Source organism: Apteryx mantelli, chromosome 1, assembly GCF_036417845.1.
Source record: "Apteryx mantelli isolate bAptMan1 chromosome 1, bAptMan1.hap1, whole genome shotgun sequence".
NCBI classification, from domain to species: Eukaryota; Metazoa; Chordata; class Aves; order Apterygiformes; family Apterygidae; genus Apteryx; species Apteryx mantelli.
This window is the reverse complement of record NC_089978.1, coordinates 104,415,783-104,442,208: the sequence shown is the minus strand read 5'-3', so window position 1 is coordinate 104,442,208 and position 26,426 is coordinate 104,415,783. Positions and strand designations below refer to the sequence as shown.

Sequence of the window (26,426 nt, the reverse complement as noted above, 5' to 3'; positions counted from 1 at the left end):
AAGCCACATCCTCAGAGTTGTGCCTTTTTTCCTCCTAGCCGCTATATAATGAACAAGCATAACCATACCAATTCCCTAAAACCAGAAGAGATGGTCAAGAAATAATCAGAAGCAAGCAAGCTTCTGATGGAAAATGCAGATAACCTCAGAAAGGAGCTCCTTCCCTGCTGGTGCTCTTAAGAAAACTGTTTTAAGTGGAAGCTTCTATTAAAGCACACTGGAAGCATTCCTCCAGAGTTAAACACTTACTTCTGCTTGTGCTATTCAAGTGTCAGCTGTAAGATACTGTAAATGGGACTAGTTCTAGGCTATGCTTGTTTCTCACTTAGTAAAAAAGCCAATGTATACATTCATAAGCTCATTAACGAGAATCTGACAGGCATGAAAACAAGAACAATTGCGTTTAATTATTAGCTGGTGTAAGACTTGCTTTAAGGCCAGTATTATCTGAGCTATTAAATAGAATACTATTGTAAAGTTATCTTGTGACATTTACACACTATTTTGAGAACATAAGATAAATTTATTGCCATTTTCTGGAATTACAACCAAACAGACAACTTATGTACAATGCTATGATTAACACCAGTGAATATATCATAACTCACTGCAGGATGGTGAAATCAGGATAGAAGTTAGTCTAGCCAGTAGCACAATTTCAGCTGCAGTATTTGCTTCATATTCTGTCCACTGGAAAGATTCCCACAAGGGAGCAATTAGATGACTAACAGTATACAGTAACCATGCACATAAGTTACATTCTTAAGTTTAATACCATTTGATCAGCTATTTTGATACATGGAAAGTTATAAAAGCTTTTAGACACAAGGTAGATTTAAATGCTTTAGGAACACCTAAAACTCATAAGATAAGGAAGTCACCAACAGCAAGATGTATATACAAGATCAGTCCAAAGCTATAAAACATTAATGTTCTCCCTTTCTGTATACTCCAGCTAGAAGAAACTGGATTTCAATAATGGAAGCATTTCCATAAAGTGCCCATCAAATTTAAGAAATAAATTTTAACTGGGACAAGTGGCAGTCCTAAAACTAAAATTATTTGAAGATACTCAGTAAAATCATTAGCTTTTTAGAAGTACTACAGCAATAAATACATTTCTATTATATCCCCACTTGAAATGCTCACTATTTCTATTTAAAGAGTAATAGGTAGCAGGATAACCATTCATTTAATCAGCAAGAAGCTTTCCTTGAAGAAAATCTATGCTGGCGTAATGCTGAAGATGTTAGTCTGACTTTCATTTGTTCTTTACATTCCTTAAGTATGACTAGCATCAGTTTCAGGGTTTTTTACTTTAATATTAGTAAATACAGTAAATGCTTATTAGTGTCTATTACACTGAACAGCATGAGATTAATTCTACAAGGGCCATGCTGCTACCAAATTTCATTTGTGCTATAGCAGTCAGGAGTCAAGAACAGTTTGATTTGCCATGCAGAATCTGCTTAATACAGGGCCTTGTTTAAAAATTCATTCCTGTTTAAAAAAAAAAAAAATCTAAGTTTTTCTGAGCAGTTATATAAAATTCTTGAAATCAACTTTTATCTCATACAATAGAATTTACCCTCATTAAATACAGGCTTAGCTGGGCCACTTCCATAAGCTCTCTACTGCTTCAGGTATACAACTAGTCCTTGCTGTCTGCCCTTGCAAAATGAGCTACAGCTCATCCATGCATAAAAGTAATAAACACTTTTACAGGGTACAGGCTTTATCCTGCTAATTCATTTGTAGTTCCACTGAAGTCTCTCTCACATGTGAAAATCTGGAAGTCTTAAGGGTTGATGGAAACCCATGTATTTGAAGAAATAAGCCTGAAGATTTCAGAAAGAAAGCCTGACTTTCCCTTTTTAAGATATATACAGTCATATGTACATATTCACAAAACTTTCCTATGAAAAGAGGGAGCTTCTTACAGAAACTGTAATTTGTCTCAGTTCATATGATTTAGAAAGCAAAATGGGAACAAATAAATGTAAACGTATCTACATACAGAGTACAGTGTAGCCACTATGGAACAGACAATGCTATCCTTTGATCTCTCAACCCCATAATTCTTCTGTTCTTCCAAACTTGTAGATCAGAGTACTAAAGAAAAAAAATAAAATCAGGCCATACATAAGGTGCAAAAGGTCATTTTAATAGAAACATTATAATCTTATACTGTCTACAGCACAAATCAATATCCCTCCAGGAACCTTAACTTTTATTCAAGTCAGTATCCTTTTTTTTGCATTTGTATTTCATTTACTATCCATTTCTGAAAGCATGAGATACAGTTGAAGCAACTGCTCAACTAATAAAAATACCCAGTCTTGCACTAAAAGCAACTGCCCTCCTAAAGAAAAATAAAAGTAACAAATTCTGATATTTAAGAGATTCTAGGACTGCTCTGTGGAGTTACAGAGGAGATTCTAGGAGATCTGTGGAGCAGCAGGTCTCATCCTGGTATATAGCAATCAGTTGAACACAATGCATCATGTTAGGATAGAACGTAAGCAATTAAATTTGTATGAGGAAACCAGAAAGAATATACATCCTGTGGTGGATAAGGGAGATTCACATTACAGACAAGTGGTAAAGGACACCGTCACACTAAATAGTAAGAGAATGAATACGCAGAGAAATTAGGAATATTGACACTGAGAACAACAATAACGAAGCAATGGTAAGTAAAACAACACCCGGGCAATTCACTAGAAAGGAGAACTATTAATATAGCATGTTACATTAAGTAGAAAACTGGTGGAGTAACAACCAGGACTGAAGCACAAGCAGTGAAGGACATGCACCATTGAGGGAATACAGGTATTGTGGAATAGCATTGATGGAAGAGAATCTGATTCAATCAAAAAAAAAAAAAAAGTTTTTGATAAAGACATTGAGAAAGGCATTGCTAAGTGACCAAAATCTGGCCCAGGGGAAGCGGGTCTACAGCAGTGGATGGAAATCACAAATGTTACTGCTTAAAGTAAATGGTGGGATAAAAACAAAATAAACATGGTGCTTTTTTAAAAATAATTTGTCTCATAGTTCATACCTAGAAAACAAACTTAGAAAACCAAACAAGAACAAACAAACCTAAAATATATCTATGTACAAAATAAAACAAAAGATAAGGAACTGACACTACTGCAAAACCAAAAAGCAGCTTCAGAAATAAGTTGATCAAACTACTGAAATTAGACTGTATATTTTGGGTGGGATGAAACTATTCTCAAAACCATACCTCCATCAATATCCCTTTTCAATCATGTGCAAGACTATAGAACAAATTTAGGAACTGCAATTTTCTGCAAGAACATGTTATTTTCCAAACAAGGAGACACAGGGGAGCCAGTCCATCCAGACCACTGCAAAGCATTTGATATGGTACTAGAAGGAAAATTGTTAGCCCAGTGATTTAAGTGGATATGAAACTTGCAAAAGAGGCAGTTATGCAAACTTTTTGATAATGGAATTGATTCTATTTAATGCTTTCGCTGTTTTCTATTCACCTAATAATATTCATAGATAACACATTATAGAATGCATTAAAAGAGTTAGTATAGCTACAGATAGTTTCAGAGTGTCTTACAAGACACAGGATGACATTAAGTGAAATAACAGAAATGGATTTAACTTCAATACTATAAAACACACCATCATGTTCTTACAAGAAAATTTCACCACTCTTCATAACTGAAAGCTCATCCAGTAGAAACAAATCTAGGTATCAAATCAGAAAAATCAAGCCATTGTTACGAAAGAGTCAGGAAGAAGTCAACAGGATCTATCACCTACTGCTCCCAGGACGCACAGCAAGGTACTTGCAGTACAGAGATGAAAACATTATTGCCAGTATCCTAAACACTGATAATACCTCACCTGGAATACTGTCTACACCCTTGGTCATCCACGTTCTAGAGCTGTAAATTCAATGGGATCAGAAAGAGCTGCACTACCAGGAACATGAGGGGAAGGAAGAGCCTCTCACAGGATGAGAAAGGGCAAGTGAAGAATTATTTCCAAGCATTGGAGCAAACAATGTTGAAAAAAGCAGAGTAAAAAAAAGTAGTTTTTAAGAAACAGTTTGATTAGTTTATGAAATTAATAATATCACATCAGTTCTCTGTACAATATCAGTTAACTCAGTGACCCAAGAAGTGTCTCTGTCTTATGTGCCATTCTCCTCAGGTAGGAAAGCTCAGAGTGGGTAACATTGAAATCCCAGGGGGTCCTGCACAGAAGGTAGCAAGCTCCACATTGTTTAAGCTCAAGTGTGGTGTCAGCCTCTGGCTTTTAAAACTTATGTTCTAGGGGTACCTATGTGTATGGAAACAAGTAAGTACACAAGTAAGTGTAATGCTCACTTGGAAAGAGGGAAATTTACTCAGATAACTTACCTGAAAAATATCAATGCATTTTGGAAAAACACTGCTAATCCAGGGTAAACATTAGTGTCTGCAAGGTAAATAGCACAGGAAATATTTAGTTCTTTTGTACTAGAAAGTATATTTCAAAACATTACTCATAGTATCACTCTCAGTCCCACTGACTACAAAACTAGATGGTATTACTCTGACAAGAACAGAACACATTTCCATTCTTCTGGGTCTTCTGCCTCCCAGCTTACAACAAAAATATTTTTCCGCATGTGAAAATAAACCTCAAAACCAAAACACAGTCCATAATATTTTTAAGTGATTTTAGACTTCAGTGAAGTCTTTTTGAATTTTATTTAAATATCTGTGGTCCTAAAAAAAAAAAAAAAAAAAAAGCAGCAAATTTCAGGTTACACAGTTTCACAACTTGACAGTAATTCCTGAATTACAGTCGCAGTTAGCTACCCATATGTTTGTTTTTTTAAAAACATATATATTATATATATTACTCATATAGCGATACATATAATACACCTATATAAATGTATTTGTATATAACTAGACAGAAATAAACAGCTAGATATTTATACTTATCCATACTTGGATTGTTTGAAGCAGTTCATAGTGGTAGTTCCTCACTTCAACCCCCTCAAGCATCACTCACTAAAATCCATACAGTAAGGAACTGGGAATGGCCCACTAGATTTTCAGATTCACATTGTAAAGCAAAAATCAAAAAAGAACTCCTAAACAAGCTGCCATATCACAGGACAGATACCAAATTGGAGCAGAGTACTTTGTATCTGATGTGATGATCATTCCAGAATAGCAGCAAAACCCATCTCTTTACTAAAATTAATCAAGAAGGAAACTTACTCTGTGTAACATATGCTCCAAAAAGAATCCACATTGAAGCAATAAGTGAACCAAACATCAACATAAAGCCAATAAAGAGCCAGACACGAGCACCTGCAGAAAATATTAAAACCACTGAGAACCACGTAGTATATTATCCATAATGACAGATGATCCAGGGTACTCTATTACAATGCAACGTTACCTCCCTGAAGGCCCAAAGGAAAAGGATTAAAGCCTGTATCAAGGACAAGATATACCAAATTTTGCCTTCTTTAATACAACAGGTAGTAGTTCAATTCCCCATATTTTAGGGAGCAAACAATTCCCAGATATTTCCACTCATCTGTAGTGCAGACCTGTGGCACAAGCTCTGATTTCCATCATTTAACACAACCTGAAGTGGACTAATTACAAGGGACTCTGCCAAAGCTGTATCATTTCTGAGGTAAGGATAGCATTTCAATAGGGTACAAAACCCAGACCCTTTCTGTGTTTACTTCAGAAAGATATCTTCAGACGGGTGACATCTACCACAGCCAGACGCTACCTCCTGGAAAAGGAAGATGACGACATTGAAAATAACCAACCTGCTTACTCATGGGAAAGGAAAAATATTTATATGCAAAGGTTCTCTCCATACAGATTTATGAATGGAGTGTACAACAGCATCACAAGCTAGCTCAGAATCAGTAAATCATGCCAGATTTGCAGAGGGGCATTCTGCGAATAGCATGAAAACAGATGCTGGGATCCACGTGGGGAAATAATAGTGAGGGAATTACAAATGAAAGTGGAGAGAGGACAACAGGTCCACAGACACCATACAGTGGGTGACATACAGAGAAAACAACATTTCTGTGTTATATTCTAAAATAAAAGATACATAAGGACTTCAGCTCCATAGCCTACCACAAAGCAGAAATTTATTTCTCTCAAAGGCTATACAGACATGCAGAGGAAAGTTTAGGTATTCAAGCTGTACAGAAGTCTAGTTTTCCTAAGGTCACCTTTTTAAAGAATTCAGACCTTATCTCCAAGTGTTAAAATTGTAAAAAAGTTAACTTCACAGAAATTCTCTCCTACTCCTTAGCTTCTGATTATTATTTATTTAACCAGCACTTAAAAAAAAAATTAATAATCAATCTTTCAAGTCAGTATGATTTTAAAGTGAGTTAATTTACCTGTCCTTCCTAAACATCCGTCACTGTAGCTGTCTCCTCTCACCTGTGCATTTGATACAGCATTTATCCTAGTAATAAAAAAAGTGAATACACTTTAAGTTATTAGAAAACCAATTCAAAATAAAAAGCTAGCATTTTTTAAGATGCAGCAAATTCTGGGAAAATTACTTAGCAAGTCTTTCCTGTATAGCCACACGTTATTATGCATGCCTTAATGGAAGGATTCCAAATGGATTTCAAATAAGTCCCCACATCCTTGCAGAAGTTTCACTTAGATTTTTAGATTAACAGACCTGTAAGCTGAAAGATCTTAATTGCCTTTAGTGGTTGAAATATTCCCAGTCATTTTTTGGCTATCTGTTTAAGTTCTTAAAACATCTAAAGCCACTTGACAGCAATAATAACAGCCAGTAACAGAACGCTATTTTGATTATGATACAAGGTACTTTTTGATGCCTCTCCTTCACAGTGAGCACCATAGATATTCAAGTGAGATATGCTCTGTAAGGAGAGACAATATGTTTTCTTAAAACAAGTTATGTGGCCAGGAAAAAAACAGAAGCTTTCAGATACCAAGCATTTAGAAGGCCTTGCGTATCCAAAAGCATCCCTTTTTTTTCCTCCCATGTCATGTGATTTAATCAAAGCTATTACTTTTCCTTAAAGCTTGCCACATTTACATCTTTAGATTATAAGAAGAACTGTAATACTATTACCTCTACCATTTGAAGAGGTTTTGGACCAGAGAAACAGCTGCAGAAATTATTTAAAAACAGCGACAAATGCAGTCTAGTGTTTGTACAGTCAGATAAGCAATTGGGCAGCATTACACAATTTTCGATTCAAGAATTGGAGTACTTATTTTAAAAGGTCACTTGCATAAAGGAAGGTCTGTTTTCGTACATTCAGTCAAAGTGTGTAGGAAAAACAATTTACCTTAAATAGACAAAAGAGGACAGGGGAAGAAGGAACAATGAATGAACAAACTATTATTAGAAACAAAGGCCACAGATATTAAAAAAAATAAACAAACAAAAACCTTTACATTACCATGCAACAAGGTACCACAGAATTAATCACAAGTAATTTATAACGAAGTAATTCAAATTTTTATCATGTAGCATATCACTTAGTAAAAGCTGTGTTTAATAGGACACTTTTTTTTTTTTCTAAATAAAGAGCTCTTTATATATACACTTACATGAAAAAAGCTAGTGTTGAAAATACCCCACAGGTATGGAATGCATGGTTCATTTGTTCTGGCTTTGGGTAAACTACTGCAGCATCTATCATTATCCACCAACCTGTGAAAAACTAGAAATAAAATTAAACCAGTATTACGAGGCTGTAAGGGTACAGAGACAGACAGATAAAACATGGCAAGTATTCATGCGTACACTAGTTTAACAAGTATAAACTATTTGAGGCAGCTATTAGCTTCAGGTCAGGTTTTAAACCTTTTTGGTGTGCAAGTTCTGTGATAAAGTTAGCTAGAATAAACCTTAATGTTAATGTTTTCAAAGTAGTATTTGGGAATTTATCACATTTTCTATTGAAATTAAATATCAGAGAATAGCTAAATTCCTTGTACTGCTTCAAGAACAGGAATCCAGATTCTAAACGTACATAAGATACAAATTATGTAAAATATGAATGCTATAACATATCTAATTATGCCAAAAACCCACTACGTTTTTCAATCTTTTTTAAAGAAAAGGCAGCATAACCGGAACATCATTACTGGACAACATGCAGCTTCATGTAACTTATAAAAAAAAGTTGGCTAACAAGTACACTGAAAAAAAACTCAAGAAATACACTGGATTGAGGGGCAATTAAACGAGAAACTTCACGACATTTTAAATAAAAAGCTGGACTGTCCGTCATACTTCCCAATTTGTCAACACAGTTATAATTCAGCTCCTCTCAAGACTCACCAATACACCTGCGACTATTGAAGCAACTGCATTTCTTCTTTCACTCCAGTCAATACACTCACATTCTGGCCATCGGAAGTTGTCTAAGAATCCCGCCATTTCCTTAGAGTGCCTTCCTTATTCCGCACTCATATATGAAATTTTCCATTAACAGCTATGTCCTAAATACCTGAAACATAGCCAAAAATTTATTTAATACAGAAAAAGTAAAATTTTGACATGTTTGACAAACTGTTATGAGCAATCTTTAAAGTGTGTTTTTACAGAATTAAATAGCTCACTATAGATTCTAAGGATTCTATATTGAGCTACTTTTTTTTTTAAAAAAATTTAAAAAAGCTTATTGACAGAATTGCAAAATAAAGTGATCACACAACCCCAAAACTTAAGGATTACATATAAAGCATCATACCGAAACTAAAGAGAAATGAAATAGAACATACTGTTTGTTCAAACGTATAGAAACCCAAAATCAAAAGCAAGCAAAAACGTACAAGCAAAAAAGCAAACATTTCAATCTACATTTCACCCTCAAACCATAACCCTTTCTCTAGCATTAGCTATTAAGAAAGTAATATACATACAGTGGGTCTTCATACACACAGAACTTGTGTCTTTGAGTCAGGCCAAGTAATCTTGGATAAGATACCTTTATTTCCAGTCTCCAAATAAGACAGACAATATCATGCCCCTCTAACACAGGAAAAAAGGGATCAACTCAGTGAATCAACTAATAATAAGGGTAGAAAACGCCTTGCTTCACAGTCAGAGAATCAGTCACACAGAACTTTAAATACAGAAAGACAAAAGCAAAGTTAAATATGAAAGTTATAAAGTGACTGCTTAGACACAGTTCTCAAACACTGTGGTGAGACCCTAGTAGCTATCAAATATTCTGTATTATACTTCATCTATTCTGAGGCCGTAATATGGCTTGCCTATATAAGTTATGTGTCAGAAGCAAGGCTGTTTACAATTTTTTTTGGTTAGCAGTGACTCGTAGCCATTCTTACTGCCATTCAATTTTGCTTTAGTATTGTAAATTTCTGTATTTTCCTAACCTGCCATAAATAATTTACAGATACTTGTTAAGTGCTAAGAAAATACAAAATGTCCATAACGATTATGTTACAGGAAAGACTGGTGTAAAACATCTTCTGGTTAACAACAGTATTTAAAAGTCCATACTAAGAAGTCAAAGAAAAACAAAACAAACACAGTGTTCATTTACACTATGAATAATGGCCACTTCCTATAAATAAGATAAAAAAAATTGTGCTCCTGCAATACTTCCTTATCACAGGTCTTATGACTGCTCCTATAGCACTTCCTTCTTTTCCACTCTTAAAATGGCTCTGTATGTGATTTATTTGTTACCCTTCAACCCCAGAAGGCACCTCTCTTCCTCAAGCTGCAGTAACCCCTTTCTCCCCCTCCCAGCCTCCCTGACCCACACTGGAATACAGCTCACGATTCCCATTGCCGTCTTCTCCACAGACTACAGGATTCTCACCCCATGCTACCCTGTGGCCAGCAACAAATAGGAGTAAATACACAAACAGGCTGCACTGCTTTTTTCCCACAGAACACAACAGAGGTTATGTCAAATCTACTTATCTCCTTGTGTGTAAATATACTTTCAGGCATCCTCAGAATGAAAATAAACCACCAAAACTATAGTTTCCTCTGGATTTTTTTCCATAATGAACTATTTTAAAAGTATTAACATATCTAAATAACAATTCTTCCTTCAAGCATAATGTAAAATTATATTGTAACTCGGAAAGCAGGTCAGGATAAGATATTGGATAAAATGATTTCAAACAATAGAAATTATTTTTCATCCTGTACTTTAGATATTGCCTATCAAATTTGCAGATGACTTCACAAATGAAATCTTTTTACCCCTATAAAAATTCTCCAGTTCAAAAGGCCAATGTGAAATGCAAAAATTCTCTACCTTCTACGATTTAAAGGGGCTATATAGTTCGTATTGCAAACTAATATAATTAAGCCAACTTCCAAACCAAAACTTGCCTAGCGGTTATTCTAGTAAAACCCTTTCAACTCTACAAAGTCAGTAACGATAAACATTATAGATATCATACATCGCATAAAAACTGTCTTAATTATTAAGCAATTTTTAAACCTTAAGTGACAAATCAGAGTTGCTTTGCTCACTTTAGAAACCTGACACAAAACCTCTCTCAACCCTTCAGTTAACTGTCTCAGATAAGAAATGCAGTTTTCACAACTGCATTAGTGACAAACAAGTGAAGCTGGAGAAACTAATACGAAGTTGATGACCTTTTTATACTTAAGATACAGGGCAACCCTCTAGAAAAGCACATGGTTTTCTTTACCAGAAACTGTATTTTTGGTGGCTGATACTGGCTCTCAAACTTGCATTTTGCTTTAACCTCATCCTTATGCTCAGAAGAGAAGTGCCCCATATAAAGTGAATAGATCAGATAACCACTATCTGCTGGCAACTATCTACAACCATGATGTGTAACCGACAACACAAGTTTCCTGTTTTACTGGAACAAGATGACAAACATGGAGAAACAAGGTATGGAGAAGTTGCAGGACAACACAGACAAGAAGTCTAGAATTACCTCTACATGAGCCTAACGCTAGAAACTAGCTTTGATTTCACAAAGGGAGCTTAAGCTTGCATGCCCTCTCTAGCACTTAGATCAGCAGTAAAACCAGCAGAGGAGGTAATTCCACTACACTTTTTCTAACATGATCTAAATATTTACTGATGCCATCCAGAATTCTGCAAAGTAGTCTTTCAGAGAAGAATTTCAACAGAGTCCCATCTAACATTAAAAAAAAACCCTCTATTTATATAGCTCTATATATGTATAGACTTCATATATATGCAACTAACAAGTGGTGATACACCACTCTCCACCTCTCCCCACCACATTATTGAATGCACCCATGTTCTGCAACCAACATACAGGTATTCCTCTATTTGTGACAGGATGATGCCATCTCTAATCAACCGCACGCCTAATTGAGGGCACTCACATGTAGAGGACATGACAAATAAGAGCTATGGAGTTCTTAGAAAAAAAGAATGGGAGGAAGCAGATTGCAGGATGCCAGAACAATTCACTCAGCCTGAAGCCCAACCATCTCCTTTCCCATGTCTTGAGGCGCCTTTAGTTAAAAGGGAAGCAAAGAACTGATCAGATTTACTGGGAGGACTGACAGCATAGAACCAACTCAGGTGCAACAGGTTGGCCACCATCTCACAATTTGCTAAATAGACAGTTAGCTATTATACAGTACTATGTTTCCAAAGCTCCATATGTGTATACTTCTCAACATCACAAGCAAAGAGGAAGAAAATAATAAGCTATGTTTCATCTGTAAAAGGCTAGTGACACTGTGACGGTGAATCTCCACCAAGATCACAACAGCAAGGCCATGGGTTATTCTCACATGGATTAATGTGAACACGTACATAGATTTTAGCCCAAATATATCCTATTATATAGACAGAAAACTCTGATAGAGATTTATAGATGCTTGCATTTGGGCCTTCTTACTTGAATAAAGGTTGAAGACTCACTCTCGTTTAAACTTTTACTGGAATCCACATACTTCACAGTAAGGAAACAGGTGGAAAAGCCCTGCATTAGCTGTCCTTCAATGTCCTTCCTACCACGTGTCTCCTCCCCTGCTCCAAGGGCAGACAATCTCTCCCACGGTCTCCAAGAAACATTTTGCACTCATGTCCAGTAAAGAGAAGCATAAGAGCCCTGGCAAGAACAAACTGGTGACTTAACAAATAGAAAGGAGAGTTATACTCATTGCAAAAATAATACTCAGTACACAACAGCACCCAGGGTTAAAACAACTAGCAGATTATTCAGATGAATGAAGTTAAATGAAAACATACTATACAAAAGCTGGAGCTCAAAATTTTCATCTGAAAATCTGCTTCCCAACCCCAAATGAATTGATTCCACTTGAACAAAATATTAAAGCAGTCATGAGAAAATGCAAGAAGTATGCGCAAAGAAAACCATCTTATGCTGTGCAAGGGCCATGAGATACTGTTAGGTTACCAAAGAACTGGTCCTTCGATTTCCAGAGAAGGAAGGAAAAGACAGGAGGCAGAGAAGAAATCATGAAGGAAACCTGATTCTCCTCCTTCCTCAAAGAAGGAAGAGCCTTCCACAAACAGCCAATTTTAGAATGTTTTATTTTTCCCATGTGCATGTACTATGAAAAGATATTTGGCATAGTAAATGTAAAGACCCCTACGTGAGCAAGAATATTTCTTATCAAGTCTTTTCTATTTTTTTTAAAAGGGGGATCTTTAGACCACTCGCCCATTTCAGTAATTATATGCAGTTTCATTTTCACTTTCCCCCTACACTGTAGTACAGTGCTATACTGTCTAGTTTGCAAGTATTACAGAACGGAGGAAGAAGAGAGAAACTTTTAAGTTACCACCTATAAAATTAAGGCTGCATAGCAAAATTATTAAACAAGTAATCTCCTTACAAGAACCTGAGAGTGATGCTCAGCCCTAGAGTAACGTGATTCCTCTTTACAGCAAGCGTTCTTCAAGAGAGCTATCAAAGTTTGAGGACTTTGGAGAGGCAGAAAACGATCAATTCTACAATTATCTACAGGCCTATCTTTGCTCATAAAAGTACATAATGTGCATTAGTAGTTCTTTAATGGGCTCAAGCCATGACAGGGCAATATGAGGCAGAATCCCAAAGCTGCAAAGTCCAGACTGAAGTTATCACACCGCGGGCAGCATTACTTAGGGAAAAAAAATTAAAAAAATAAAAAGTCATCTATGGACCTCAAACTTTCTGCTCGATATTACTGCTTCCTTTCCAGCTGCGGATAACAGAAATCGGAGAACGATCTGCCCGCAACCTTGCGGCAGAGTGGCTCACAAAGCCGGGCCCTGCTGCCCCCCCCGGCCACTCCGGGCCCGTGACTTGCCACCGCGGAGGCCGCGCTATAGCAAAAGGTCAAGGCCTCGGGGGTGGAAAGGATGGGGGGGGGGCAGACGGACAGGGTGCGTGTCCCCCCCCGCCTGAGGAGCACGCAGAGCCCCTCGCCCCAGACCCCCCCGCCGCCGCCGGCCGTTCAGGCGCTGCCCGCTCGGGCGCCGGGCCGGGGCCGCCTCGGCGCCGAGGGCAGGCGGAGGGAAGATCGGCTCACGCCGGCGGCAGAGGTGGCCGCGCAGGGTCCCGGTCCCCACCCCACCCCCCAGCTCTGCGAGGACGCGGAGCGCGGAAGGGGGAGTCCCCGGCGCTCCAACCGCGAGGAGAAACGGCGAAGGAGCAGCCCCGCGCAGGGGGCGCGGAGCCGCTCCTCCGCCCCGGGCAGGGCCGTCGGCCCCTCAGCCGTTGGCGGGGGGGGGGAAGAGGGCGCGCGCTGCCGCTGGGCACAAGCGTCCCGCGGTGCCTGCGGCCGGCGGGGGGGAGGGTAGTCCCGCCAACGGCCGCTTCCCGCCCTCGGCCCTCGCGGCGCCCCCCTCCCCCCCGCCGCCCCCTCGGCCCCGCACGCGCGAGGAGAGCGGCAGGAACACAGCGGCCGTACGCACCCCCCGTCCTGGGCGAGACTCTTCCGCCGGCCGGAGGGGGCGGGCGGGCAGCGGCACAGCGGCGAGCGACGTAGGCGCCCGCCAATCGGGGGCTAGTGCGGCGCGTCAGGGGAGGCTGGGTGAGGAGGGAGCGCCGCGATAGGGCGGCGCCGAAGCCCACGCGGGCGAGCCGAGCGGCCGGAGCACCAACGGCAGGAGGGGGCCGCGAAAGCCCCGCCCCTTTTCTTCCTGGACGGGGGAGGCCGAGGAGCCGCGCGGAGCGGAGCCGGGCGGGGCGGGGCCCGGCTCGCCCCCTCCTCCGCGGGCCGCGCTCCCCCGGGCCCTAGCGCCTCCCCGCCCCAGTTTTCCACTTTAAGGGTCTACATTTATTTACTTCATTTAAACTATATTAATATCCGCCATCTCTGTATCCAGACCTAGCCCTAGTATGTCTTAGCGTACTGCATTAGCAACTTACAATCAAGTCGCAAACTGCTTATGACCCACACTACTATATTCACATTATCCCTTGTTTCTTTGCACCGACCCCTGAATAAAGTACAGCACTAACTACAGTACTAACTCTAACATTTTTCTGTCTTTTCCAACAGCGCCCACATTTAAATGTATATACTTTACCACAAATTGCTATTATACTTGTCCAATTTAATACATCATACAATTCCTTTTAGTTGTCCAGGTACAAGCATTCCAATTACTTCTTTCTGACTGCATCACATTTCCCAGCTGGATTCACCATGAGCCAGTACTAACTGCATCACCTGATGGGCTCATTAAAATTAATAGCTTATTGCTGTTCGCGTTCTTTATTATATTCTTGCCTACCGAATGAAATTGGCAAGCAGAGGTACGGGAAGCGCTGGCACTGAGTGAGGAGGGCGCTCCACCAGGCTGCACTCGCCCCAGGTCTCAGCAGGACCATGCTCTTCCCACACCTGAACCAGCACAGCAGGGCCCAGAGCGTTTCTACACATTTCTGTTACACAGTGTGTGTGTAACAGCAAGATGTGCCACGTACATGAATGTGCACAAAACAGACCGATGGATGGTACGACCCCAAATTTTGTCCATCAGCTAATTCCCTTCATACTTCCCGTGTGCAGGATTCAATTCTCTTTTTCTTGCTTTCTGGTCCGTTTCTTCACAGAGCATTGGAAAGGGGGCTATGCCAGCACCAAAGGTACCTAAAGAAAGAACCATCTTCTCATAAAATACAAACTGTTGCCTATCACAAAGATTTAATGTCAAGATTTTGGAGACACAAAGGCAAAACATTACTGTTGAATTAACTTCAGTATTGAAGTTAGTTAGGAAAGTGACACGTCTTGAAAACTCACATTCAGATAAAAGAGCACGTACAGATTTGATCTGAAAAGGGAGAAGCAGAAATTAAAGAGAGGAACAGGATAAACAAAATGAGGAAGACATCTCAAGGATATTACTCAAGAACAAAGAACAGGAATATGTGGAACTCAACATGGAAACAAGCACTGTGACAAACGCCTATAAAGACACAAACAAAATGGCAATAGTCAGGTTCTCATTAGAAGATGGTTCAGCTCTCACCCCATGAAATCCCACCCAAATGTGAAAGCTGTACCCAAAGCCATCTAGTCTCAGCTCTCTGCCTTTTTTCCTTGTGTTATACACACTTACTCTGTATGTTACACATGCTTACCATCCAGTCTCTTTCTATGACCATGACGTTCTTGGATAGACCATCCCCCATTCCCACAGGAAAGTCTAATAAATCTAGAGGATCTACTGAAAAGATTATTTCCGCACATCATGCTCTCTTGCTGCACCTAGCTCTCTGTCCCACAGCCAGCCAGTTCTGCCAGGCCTGGGACTGAGCCGTGGTTTTCTTTCGCAGAAGCTTCTCCCTTCTCACTTTTTCTGGCCCAGAGAAGAGGCTACCCAGTGCAGAGAGGACCCACAGGAATGATAGCTTCTTACTCAGGAGGCTCAGGATCACAGCATAAAGAAAAAGATCCTGATTTTAGCAAGGCTCTTGCCTTACTGTTTATTGGAAAGGATCATACCCATTTTTGGTAGTTTCACACGTACCCACTCTCTAAACTCTATCCCTGTTAATACATTTGCCACCATCTCTCCCCCACATCTGGAAGCACTGTATGCCATTTGCTTCCCTCTAATATTCTCTCTTCTCTCCAGGGCCCTTACTATCGCACACACAGAGCACGTTTCTGTTCTTGCGTCAGCATCAGCTGAGCTCAGCTGCAGGGAGGTTACTATCTCCCCTTACCTGTGGTTCCCACATCTGGGAAAACACAACCAGAAGGGAAGCAATTTCAAGGGAGACACCATACACCCCCTTCTCCCCCTGTACTGGCAGCTTCTTCCATTAAGAAGAAAAATTCCTTTTTTTGCCCCTTATAGTATGCCCTGCTCATGCTTCTCGTACCTTTTATTTCTTCTTCTCAGAGTGCTGTCCGCAACTCAGTACGCAATCTGAAATCCATTATTGCTTCAGAAAAATCAGATATTCATCAGGCCTCAAACTTTACAGCATATGTAGGAAATATTCAGTTTATAGGACTGCCTGAAATTTTATTTCAGATAACCTTTAGCTGTATGTTTTTTGCTTTTGTTGTATAGCACCAATATATACAAATATAGAGCTTGCTAATAGCACTTGAAAGATCCATAGAGTGCTGGGCAAGAAACACTGGGGAAAAAAGAAAAAAAAATACCTCAGTTACTGTATTCTAACAACAAATATAAATAATGTTTTGTCTTCATATTAAGATGTCATCTAGATGAGCCCTTCAAGGTACTTTCCATATGGTAATTTCATCAACACATAAGGAGTTCTGGGAATAAGCAAACATTTTTATCTGGACTTGGCAGTGATCTCATTGTCTTCTCTTGAGGTCAGTAATAAGAGAACTGTTATCAAATTTAAATGAAGAATCCAATGTCAGACAGAAAAATAACTTTTGAAGGCCATCTTCTCTTTATAATTTTATAATTGTTATAATTCACCTGCAGTACTTGATATCACGGGTTCTAGAAGTCCTGATTATATACTGCTTTTAAGATTTTGTAGATTCAGAGCAACAGCGAATTAGACCAACTTTGCAAAAATATACTCCCCTACACACTTGAGGCAAACAAAAATTTTTTTTTCATCACTGTTGCAGTAAGTATTGAAGAACTAGATTTTGTGCCATTTTTGTGCTACTTTGTGCACAATGACTTTGTGTCATTTTTCATGAAAACATTGTAAGGGAGATTTAAAGTGATAGGAGTCAGCTCACATCTACTCCATTTAAAACCAAGTAATTTTAAAAGGAACTTAGTCAGCATGCTGACTCATCCATTAGAGCAACTTAAATATTTAAGCTGCTGAAATTATCTTCATTGTGAGCAAATACAGATTCCATCAAAGCTGGATTTATTGGCATCTAGTTTCTATTTAGTCTTGTACAATGAATTCAATTTGCAATTAGCTCATTTTAAATCTGCCACTGAATTATTTTAAACAGCAATTCAGATGCAATTCCTGTAGATCATCATTAGAAACAGAACCTGATCTTTTTAAGACTACTAAGCCAAATGACTTCCATAAAAGTATGCTTAAATTAAGGTTTTCATTAAAAGCAAGAACCTGCAGATGAGTCTAAGTCAAATAAGCAGACATTCATACATGCAGCCACTAAAATAAGTCACCAGCTTGCAAGACCACAGCCTTCTGGTAAAACCTGGTCTAACACTGTGATCTCAGTAAACCATATTCATACCAAAAAGGAAAAGATACCAATTTAGACAGATTAATGAATGCCCAGAAACTGAGAGGACTGCCATGTAACCTGATTTTTCTTTCTGAAAGTATAGATCAGGGCTACTCATATGGAAGGCTCTCATACAGATTCAGACCACGCACACATTTTGCTCCCACTTCACCAATACCCCAGGCTTAACTCAGGTATCTGCAAGATATCCCTTATTTCTTATCATCTTCCCAAACTCTGTGAGCAGCTGTAGAGAGCTACTGAAGTGTGAAGAGTACATTACTTACTGGCTGGCCCAACTGACCTGCGCACTGCTAGCATACCACTGTCTGCTAACTGAATCTCAGTAGAAAGGAACTAAATAGCCCCCATCTGGTCCTCTTAACTACCACTAGGGCCTGCCAAAGCACAAGCATCTCAGGGGCATGACCTACTGGCAACAGATCAAAGGGCATGCAATGCCACTCTTTTGCCACCTTAATTCCTACAAAAGGCATGTTAAAGGAGGCTGAGATGAGTCCTACTTTCTAAAATGCACAAGGCAAGCATTCTGTCACTGTTACATTTTTAATGTAACCCAATTTAATTATATTTATTGAATGTATATATATATACACTCTCTGTAGCAATTCTAATAACAAATGTAAATAATCTGTCTGCATATTAAGACCTCACTCTAAATGACCAAGAGCACAAAGACCAAAAGGAGCACATGCAGAGTTACCTGCCTAAAAGCAAATGCATTAACTCAGGCTCTGTTGCTGCTGGAGCACCTGCCAAAGGCTAATGGTAGTGATCATCATTTAGCTTCAATTTCTGAAACTCTGACAGCAGAAACTCCCCCTCGGTGGCATACCAGTGCCTGTGGGACTCCTTCCCACCAGTGGCAGGGCACTGCACAAATCCCGCAGGGGTGAGACTGTGACAGTTTGAGTCCTAGGCACATGAGGGAAGAAGGATCAGGGGCCCCTGCAGTGACACCTTTTCAAAGGCAAACTCCTCCAGCAAAATCAGACTGGCTGCAGGGGGAGCATGCAAGTTAATAAGGACAAAGAAAACTTCAGCACCAAGGAGAATTTCTCATACACACCCCTCAAGCCACTGTCCAGAAACTTCATCAGTACATTTCACCATATATTCTTTAAAACCAATGATATAAAATATTTTAATGGTACAGTGAATCACTTCTGAGAATTAATATCCTCCCTTCCCCTTTCACCTCCCCCAAAACCATGTGACTAGGTTACAGCTTTGGCCAGTCTTCCTTATTTGCTAGAATGCTTTCTGAGACCAACTTGCATTTTAAAGGCCAGATCCAAAAATACACTTCAGCAGAATTTAGACAGTCCAAACTGACATACAGACCTCCTCCCCCCTTCATTCCCCCTCCTTTCATTCCCATTTAACTTAACCTTGAAGAGATTAGTACGTGTAATTTTTAAAAATGCATGAAACCTGGCAATCTTTTATCAGCTGCAAGCATTTAAATAAGATGGGATAAGGTTGTCAAACAAACAGCACAGCAAAGCTTCTGTTCCCACTTTGTCCTTAACATGCTTTTGTTATGCCTGAGTTTCCCAATATGGAAAGAAGGGATAACAGTACTGTAAAAGTGATTATACTCAATGCTACAAAAGTGAAGCACTAATTTTGATTTAAATAAAAGTAAAATAAGCTGAAAGAGTGTAATGGAGAGAATTTATTTGCTCCATACTGTATGCACAGAGAATCTATTAAGCACCTGCAAATGCACAGACAACCCAATTCCTTTTAACTGTTGTAACAATAGACAGGTAGAATTTATATTTTCAGTATACCTGAAATTTCTCTTTCTAATACTACATGTTTGAGTAATAAAGTGCATTCAAAATCTTGACAAGACAGATGGATTAATATTATCTTATTTCAAGATAAGACTTAACCACTTAAATAAAGAAGACTTCAACCCAAACCTTTTAACATTTTCCTGTGCAATAATTTCCTTTGTGTCTGAATTAGAAGCCTCTCTGTTTTCCATCAAAGCTTCGTAAGTCTTTTGGGCTCGTACAATTTCTTTGTCTGCATTAAAGTGCACCATTTGCCTGCTCAGAATAGGAACAACTAAATTGAAGTTGTCAATTCTTTTGTTTAGTTTCCTGATATCTTCTATAAATTGCTCACAAATACGGTTCCATTGCTTCTGTCTACACAGCGTCATTGGCCCTTCAAGCTTATTCCTAGATGCCACTATACCCTTTCTTAATTGCTCGATCGTTTCCCGTATTTCCTTTTGCATCAGGATCCATTCTGGCTGGTATCCATTGTCTATCAGAATTCTGTTCAGGTTGTGAGTCATCGGATCAATATGTGGACAGTCTGAAAATTTCTGCAATGGCTTTCCCTTACCACTGAGGTTGTCAAAGTCTCCTTTAGCCATTGATTCCTGGATGAGGTCCTCAACCAACCGTTCGATTGCTTGCGTTATTTTCACCTTTTTGCTCTGTCTCACGTCTTTGGCTTTCATTAGGTCAGTCACAGCACACTGGCCTTCAAGTCTCTGCTTCCGGTATTCCAGCACTTGTTCAGTAGCACGGTCTACTCGAAATTGCATGTACTGCCTTTCTCTTTGGCTTGGCATTCCAAAACCAACACCTTCAAAACTCAAGTAGTGCCTATGCTGCAGTGCTTTCGATTTGAACTGGTCTTCCTCTTCATCCTCTTTGGATTTCTTTTTGCTTGCCACATCACTGAGCACAACTCTGTACGCTTCTTCCACTTTCATAAATGCTTCAGAATCAGCTGTGACAGAACCGCTGTCTGGATGATATTTTTTGGCAAGATTTCGGTATGAATTCCTGATATCATCAAGGGAACATCCTTCCTGAAGCTCAAGAATTCTGTAGGAGTCTTTCACATTGCTTTTAGGTTTGTAACCTGATAACAGTCTATTGCCATGAATACAGGGAAACAGTTTCGGGTGTCTTGGAATCATTGCTTGACGTAATATTAAATGATGCCCTATCTTGTTAGTCAACATGACACAAAGCCACTTTACATTTCTTCACATGCAGCTACATACTTAATGATGGCCTATAAACACATTTTTAAAAGATTGTGTTAAATACGCTTTTTAAAAGAACTAATATGATTCATTAGTCTTGTCTTTAACTTGTTACATTCTTTCAGTTAAACAAAATCCCTACAAAAAAAATCAGAACAACATATAATGCTCTTTTCTTTTAGAGACTAATGCCAAATCCTGCATATCTTGTTAATTACATGCCCTACAGTATCAAAATAATAATATTACAAGGTAAATGAAAATTAATTCACAACAGCTTTCTCCTGGAATAGCAACAGCAGCATAGGTTTGTTTTGTACTGCAGAATTCTCAGAAGGACAAAGCTTTGTCGCCTTTCTTTAAATTCAGGCCAATATAAATGGGAGTCTCTCCCCTTTCCTCCATACAACTACATTCAGCCATCAACTGGATCTTCTAGCCACAAATATGAATGACACAAGATCTACAACACTGCATTCTGAAAGGAAAGGCATTAAAGTAGCCCTTTGGTATTTTGCAGCAACAACTAAAGTAGCATTCAGATTATCAGTTTTGTTTTTGTTTTTTTTTACATAAATTACTGTATTCCAGCAGGGCTCATATATCCTAGCAGGCAATCCCCTTCATTTGTGTTAGGCAGGGTAATAAATCTGGAACTCAGAAGAGATCAATAGCAAACAGTATCTCATTCTGTCAGGAATGCAAGTGCTTCTAAATGATTTTGGGCAAAAAGAACACCTTTAGACAAAAGCAACATAAGAAGTAAAGTCTTCACATACAAATCAGGTAGAAAGATAAAGAGAACTTCTCTTTATTAATGAAAATTGTAAGAAATGCCACATAAACTGTGCTAAAAAGTCTTCTTTTTCAGATTCATTACTGACTCCAACAGATCCTTTGCTGACTTCCTTTCCAAACAGAAAATTAGATTAAATTGTTAACTTAGGTCAAAGGAATTAATAGTTTCTATGTTCTGCATACAAAGAATTGCCTTTCTGCACTAACCCTTCTGAAAAGAGAAGGTAAAGTGAGGCACTTGGGATTGGATGAAAGGCTGGATCTATCCTGAATGTTTTTAATATGTTTTGATCCGGGTAAGGGATCAAACCATCAGCTTGCAGTTATTCTGAGGGATTTTATTAACATGATATATTGTTTTAATTTATAATATAGATTAGTGATTTCTCTCCTTTTAAACTGTAGGCAAAGATCATAATTATAGTTCCATATGGCCATAAAACTCACCTAACTGCTACTTAAATGAAAAAAATCAATGCATACCCTCCAGAAATTCAGTACATTTATCAGAGACAGACTTTCTCATACCTCTGTAGATTTGATTTTAATATAGTTATGCTTTAAAAACTACTGTATAAAGTTTAAATGGCTCTTGGGTTCAAGGGCTGTTATCAAGTTAAGCTGCTTAGACACAAATAAGCCTTTAAAATCTGGGCAGAAATTGTTCATGTTTCAGACTGTATCCATTAAAAAACACAGGTGTGATCCATAAGTTTTAACTCAGGATGTATATTAAATAGAAATTGAAAAATAGCATGCATGTTGCTTAATGTACAGTATTCAGGCAAAACAGTATCTTTTGTCCCCTAATACTCCCTCTACAGGATGCTACAATAAAACTCTCCGTCCAACTGGCGCTGCTTTTGGCCTCAATCCTGTAGCAGACATCAGAGAGGAAGTTACGTTTCCCTGAGGGAGAGTTTGCAAGAAAACTATTCTGCCCTCTTCATGGGACGGACCTCACTTCGTTATACAACGGACCTCAGGGCGTTCAGTATCGTCCATCTCACCCCACTGAAGGCAGGTGGGATTTTTAGCCCCCTGCCGTTTAAAGTACCCTCGATTTTCTGCAGGGCTGCACGAGGGGAGACAAGGCCGAGGCGCCGCCAAGGGCAAGGCACCGAGCTGCCACCGCACCCGGAGGGCGGGCGGCGGCGGCGGCAACCCCCACCCCACCCACCGCCCCCCGCCCCCGCCCCGCTGACGTCAGAGCCCCAACGGCACCCCCCAACCGCCGCCCCCGCGCGCTCCGCGGCCGGGGGGCGGCCGTCCTGGGACGGTGTCCCGCCGTCACCAAGCGGAGGGGCTCAGAGAGACGGTTAACGGCACAGTAGGAGCCAGGCACTCAGCACCCTCCCCGCAAAAGCTGTTACGCAGGGCAGAGAGCTGCCCCGCAGGAAGAGGCACTCCTTTCGCCCCCCTCCCCGCCCCATCATGCCCGGCAGCCCCGGCCGTCCTCACCTGGTCCTGGCTGCCGCACGCCCCTCCCCCTCTGGCACAACGGCGCATGCCCCAGGGGGTGGGGCGAGCACGCGCCGAGCGGCGACCGTCAACAATGAAGGAGAACCGGGAGGGAGCGGGGGCAGCGCCTGTACCCTTCGCTCAGGGCTGTCTCCCAACGGCAGGACAGACCTGCGGGGCGGGGAGGCCGCGCCCCGCCCCGGCCTGGCCAGCAGAGGGAGCGCGAGGGCTGCGCGCGCGTCCCCGCTTCCCGCGGGACGCCCAGGGGGGCGGGGAGGGGGAGGGAGCACGTGACTCGGCGGCGGGCAGGCTGCGAAATCTGGGAGGCGGGGAGCGTCGTGAACGCGCATGCGCGGGAGGCCGTGGCGGGCGGGCTGGTTGGCGCATGCGCGGTGCAGCGCCGGGGGGCCGGGACGTTCCTTTCCTTACCCAGCGGGGGGAGGGTGGTGCGCCAACGGCTGCGGCCGGCGGCGTATAGGGGGCGCCGCTTTTCTGTTTTTTTAGATACACTTAGATATGTAGAACATAACCCCTTTTTAGTCCTTCCTCTCCTGAACTAATTCCTCATTAGCGGATGCTGAGTTCCCATGTCTCCCCACGTGCTGAACTTGTGAGACAGCTTCCCCGCAGCGGTTACACTGACAAACACTTGCCCTTAGCAGCGTTCTTCCCTTTGCACGTAACGTGGTTTTCGAAATGCAGTGCGGGTGCCTGAGCGGTCGTGCTAGTGGTGAGGTAGGTGGCACTGGTGGCCTGGCACGCACTGTGCTCCACTGACACACTCTGGTGCTCCCCCTTGGTAGCGGAGCTCCCTGCCATCGCTGCGGGCAAGTAACTTTGGGGGATTTCTCCTACAGTTTCTGCTCTGGGTATCGGCTGGCTACGAGGGAAGCTCATCTCTAGCGAAAGAAACCCCAAACCAAGAAATGGTTTTCATCCTAATGCGTGGAAATGGTGGCCCAGGTGTGCATACTAAAGGCCCAGGAGACGAGCTGAATAATGGCTTCTTCCCTCCCTCAACACTGGGATGTATTATTAAAAAAATGGAAAAAAAAATGTTGCGTTTATTAATGGTCTTTGGTGGGGTATGGCTGAGCATGTTGCATATCCAGCCAGTGAAGTGGCAGTCTTGAAGTCTGAAAGGAAGCAACAAGCATATGGGACAGTCTGCTTCATTTTAAAACTTATATTATACCCTGAATGGTTTGTCTAATACAACCTTGGAAGGATGCTGTCCTGGTGAATAAATAATACTAAAATACATTGGTTTAGATTTTTTTCACTAATATTCATTATGTAAAAATTGTAGAAAAACATTTACTTCACCTTTGCTTTCTGCAGAACAGTAAGATTTTGATATAGATGTTTCTATGTATATGTCTTTCTCTGCTGCAAACCCACTTCTTCACCTAAGAAAATTATACGACCAAATAATTGCAATGCAGGTTGAACAGCTGGAATGAATGCAAGTGTAGATTGTCTTCTCGTGACCTGTCCTGTAGGAAAGAGACATATCAGGACTGCAGGAATTCTGTTTTTGACTTAAATTGTTGCAGTCTTGCGAAGAGAGTTCAAAAGAGGTTTCTGGAATAATTTTATGCTTGTTTCATCTGATAATAGGAATCTTGTTGTGGTAGTTTTCACTCAAAGAAAACATAGAAAATCTAAGGAACAAGTCTACAAATACTTTTGGTAAATGATATTTAAGATTATTTTAACATGTATGGTTCCTTGTACTGGGAGGTTCAAGTGTAGCATCTGTCCAACAGCACACAAGCTGTTAATGGTGTGGGATTTTTAAACAAACCTTACATAGCTGCTTTTTAATTTTTTTTTAGTGGTGTGAGAGAGATGGCTTGTGTTTCTGTTAATATATTTTTTATTTCTCATTATCTAACTTTAAGACACACAGATATTGTTCAATCTTATACTGGCATACATTAATTCTGTTTACAGAAATGGACGGTAGCATTGCAAGCTTGTGAAGTGTTAACCAAATGACACTATCTTACGATGTTTAAGATGTTGAAGAGGATGGTGTGGGAATCAATGGAGAATAAAATAAAGCTTATTATATACCTTATATTTCTGTCACTGCTTGTATTAAATTTCCCTTTTTCTTCTGAGGGGGGTAAAGTTCAGGTACGTGCTAAATATTAAAATAGCCTTTAAAAGTAAGTGTAAGTTATGCATGCAGGTTTTAAGTGGAGTGTTTCTGTTTAGTTGTAGACCATGAGAGCTATGTTTTGTTCTTACAGAAATTGCTTTTGCGAGTCTTTACTTGTAAGAGGATATAAAATTGCTGTTAGCCTGGGAACTGAGCAATGATCTTAGCTTTTTGATATCTATATTGCACCCTTTTTTAGGGTTGCATACTATTAACATTGTAGAACTGATTGGTGTGTGTGGGGGGGCTGTTGCTTTTGTTAGCTAAGCAAAAATGCAAAGAGGGAATGATACACACTGCCTATGTCTTTGGGGAGGTCTGTTTTGAAGGGCTGACAGCGTCAAGGGGATTCTGCTGGGCTGCCGTCAGACATGAAGATAAAAGGGGACAGGGCAGCACGCAGCTCTGCCTGCTGTGTTCACCCTCTTGTCCTTATCCCTGGCCTTAAGAGATCGGCGGTTGTTTGGGTCTGAAGCAGGAGCAGCAGGTAGAACTTGAGTCTGGCTGGAGCGCTCTTACCCCTTTTCATGAACGAAGATAACAGCGGTGTCCAGCACGGTAAGGGAAAATGCTTCAAGTGAGACATCCCTCTCTACAGCCTTTCCTATAGGACTATCCCTCTTGCCAGCTTGCTTTCCTTCCAGCATGCTTTTAAGTTGCTTCACAGAATATGTCTGTTGTGTCCTCTCTGTGGGGTGGAATGGGGACTTGCATTTTTTCCAAAGGATAGGAGCCACTCCTTGGTTTCACTCCGTTCTCACTCAGGAACTTTAATTTATTCTGCCGTAGAAAACTTCAGTGAATTGTGAAATTATATGTGGAGAGACTGGAAACTGATCACTTAAGGGAGAGAGTCGTTTTGCTTTTAAAAACATTTTGCTTTTTATTAATAACCATTTGACTGTAGCATAGATCAAAGGAGCTTTGGAGAGAGCATCTTAATGTCTTTGTTAGAAATACAGCAGTTGTAACCCGTTACTTACAAGGAGAGTTCACAGTGACTTTGTGGTGATCCAGAATTATTTGTCCAGCAGTGACAGAAAGAAAGGCAAAGTCTGACATATAAGAAAATTACGCAGTTTAAAGGAAAAAAAGAATTCAGAAAAGTCTTTCACAAGGAAATCAATCTTGCTATTTAGATAGATAGAGCATAATACCTAAAACTAAAAATTTCTGTCGGAAAAGGCTAATCTATTAGATAAACCAATGCAGGCTATAATCCTCTGGGATGGGGTGCATGAAATATTTAGA

At 40.4% G+C, this 26,426-nt stretch overlaps 2 protein-coding genes and 1 long non-coding RNA gene across 7 annotated transcripts; 1 reads left to right on the top strand and 2 right to left on the bottom strand.

Annotated features, from left to right (window-relative positions):
* Positions 1-384: 384 nt before the first annotated feature.
* TMEM50B (transmembrane protein 50B) lies at positions 385-13,997 on the bottom strand. Of its 4 annotated transcripts, none has more exons than XM_067299116.1 (8): positions 13,955-13,997; positions 8,365-8,533; positions 7,629-7,741; positions 6,428-6,495; positions 5,265-5,357; positions 4,410-4,467; positions 2,018-2,112; positions 385-1,500 (listed from the first exon to the last, which is right to left on the bottom strand). In XM_067299116.1, the coding sequence occupies exons 2-7, from the start codon at positions 8,461-8,463 to the stop codon at positions 2,067-2,069; spliced, it is 477 nt and encodes a 158-aa protein (XP_067155217.1). In that variant the 5' UTR covers positions 8,464-8,533; positions 13,955-13,997; the 3' UTR covers positions 385-1,500; positions 2,018-2,066. The 4 variants fall into 4 exon arrangements, with proteins under 4 accessions (XP_067155217.1, XP_067155222.1, XP_067155204.1 ...); XM_067299121.1 differs by having other exon boundaries at positions 385-690; XM_067299103.1 differs by having other exon boundaries at positions 385-2,112.
* Positions 13,998-15,134: 1,137 nt separating this feature from the next.
* On the bottom strand, positions 15,135-23,259 carry DNAJC28 (DnaJ heat shock protein family (Hsp40) member C28). 2 transcript variants are annotated; one of them, XR_001294374.2, is made up of 3 exons: positions 23,009-23,259; positions 16,380-16,643; positions 15,135-15,322 (listed from the first exon to the last, which is right to left on the bottom strand). XR_001294374.2 is itself a non-coding variant. In XM_013955301.2 (2 exons), exon 2 carries the CDS (start codon positions 20,723-20,725, stop codon positions 19,610-19,612), a length of 1,116 nt encoding a protein of 371 aa, XP_013810755.1. In that variant the 5' UTR covers positions 20,726-20,778; positions 23,009-23,254; the 3' UTR covers positions 19,412-19,609. The 2 variants fall into 2 exon arrangements, 1 of the variants encoding a protein (XP_013810755.1); XM_013955301.2 differs by lacking the exons at positions 15,135-15,322; positions 16,380-16,643 and adding an exon at positions 19,412-20,778 and having other exon boundaries at positions 23,009-23,254.
* Positions 23,260-23,463: 204 nt separating this feature from the next.
* Positions 23,464-25,060, top strand: LOC136992349 (uncharacterized). Its single transcript, XR_010884592.1, has 3 exons — positions 23,464-23,743; positions 23,866-24,700; positions 24,965-25,060. It is a non-coding gene; the product is annotated as an uncharacterized lncRNA (long non-coding RNA).
* The last annotated feature ends 1,366 nt before the right edge of the window (positions 25,061-26,426 follow it).

What these genes read in the sequence shown, in the direction of transcription:
- TMEM50B (XM_067299103.1), bottom strand. Translation starts at nt 8,463, where the DNA reads ATGGCGGGATTCTTAGACAACTTCCGATGGCCAGAATGTGAGTGTATT. An exon ending in TCAACACTAGCTTTTTTCAT is followed by an intron (nt 6,496 to 7,628) that starts GTAAGTGTATAT and finishes TTTTATTACTAG; the next exon opens with GATAAATGCTGTATCAAATG. An exon ending in AATGCATTGATATTTTTCAG is followed by an intron (nt 2,113 to 4,409) that starts GTAAGTTATCTG and finishes TTTTTTCTTTAG; the next exon opens with TACTCTGATCTACAAGTTTG.
- DNAJC28 (XM_013955301.2), bottom strand. Translation starts at nt 20,725, where the DNA reads ATGTTGACTAACAAGATAGGGCATCATTTAATATTACGTCAAGCAATG.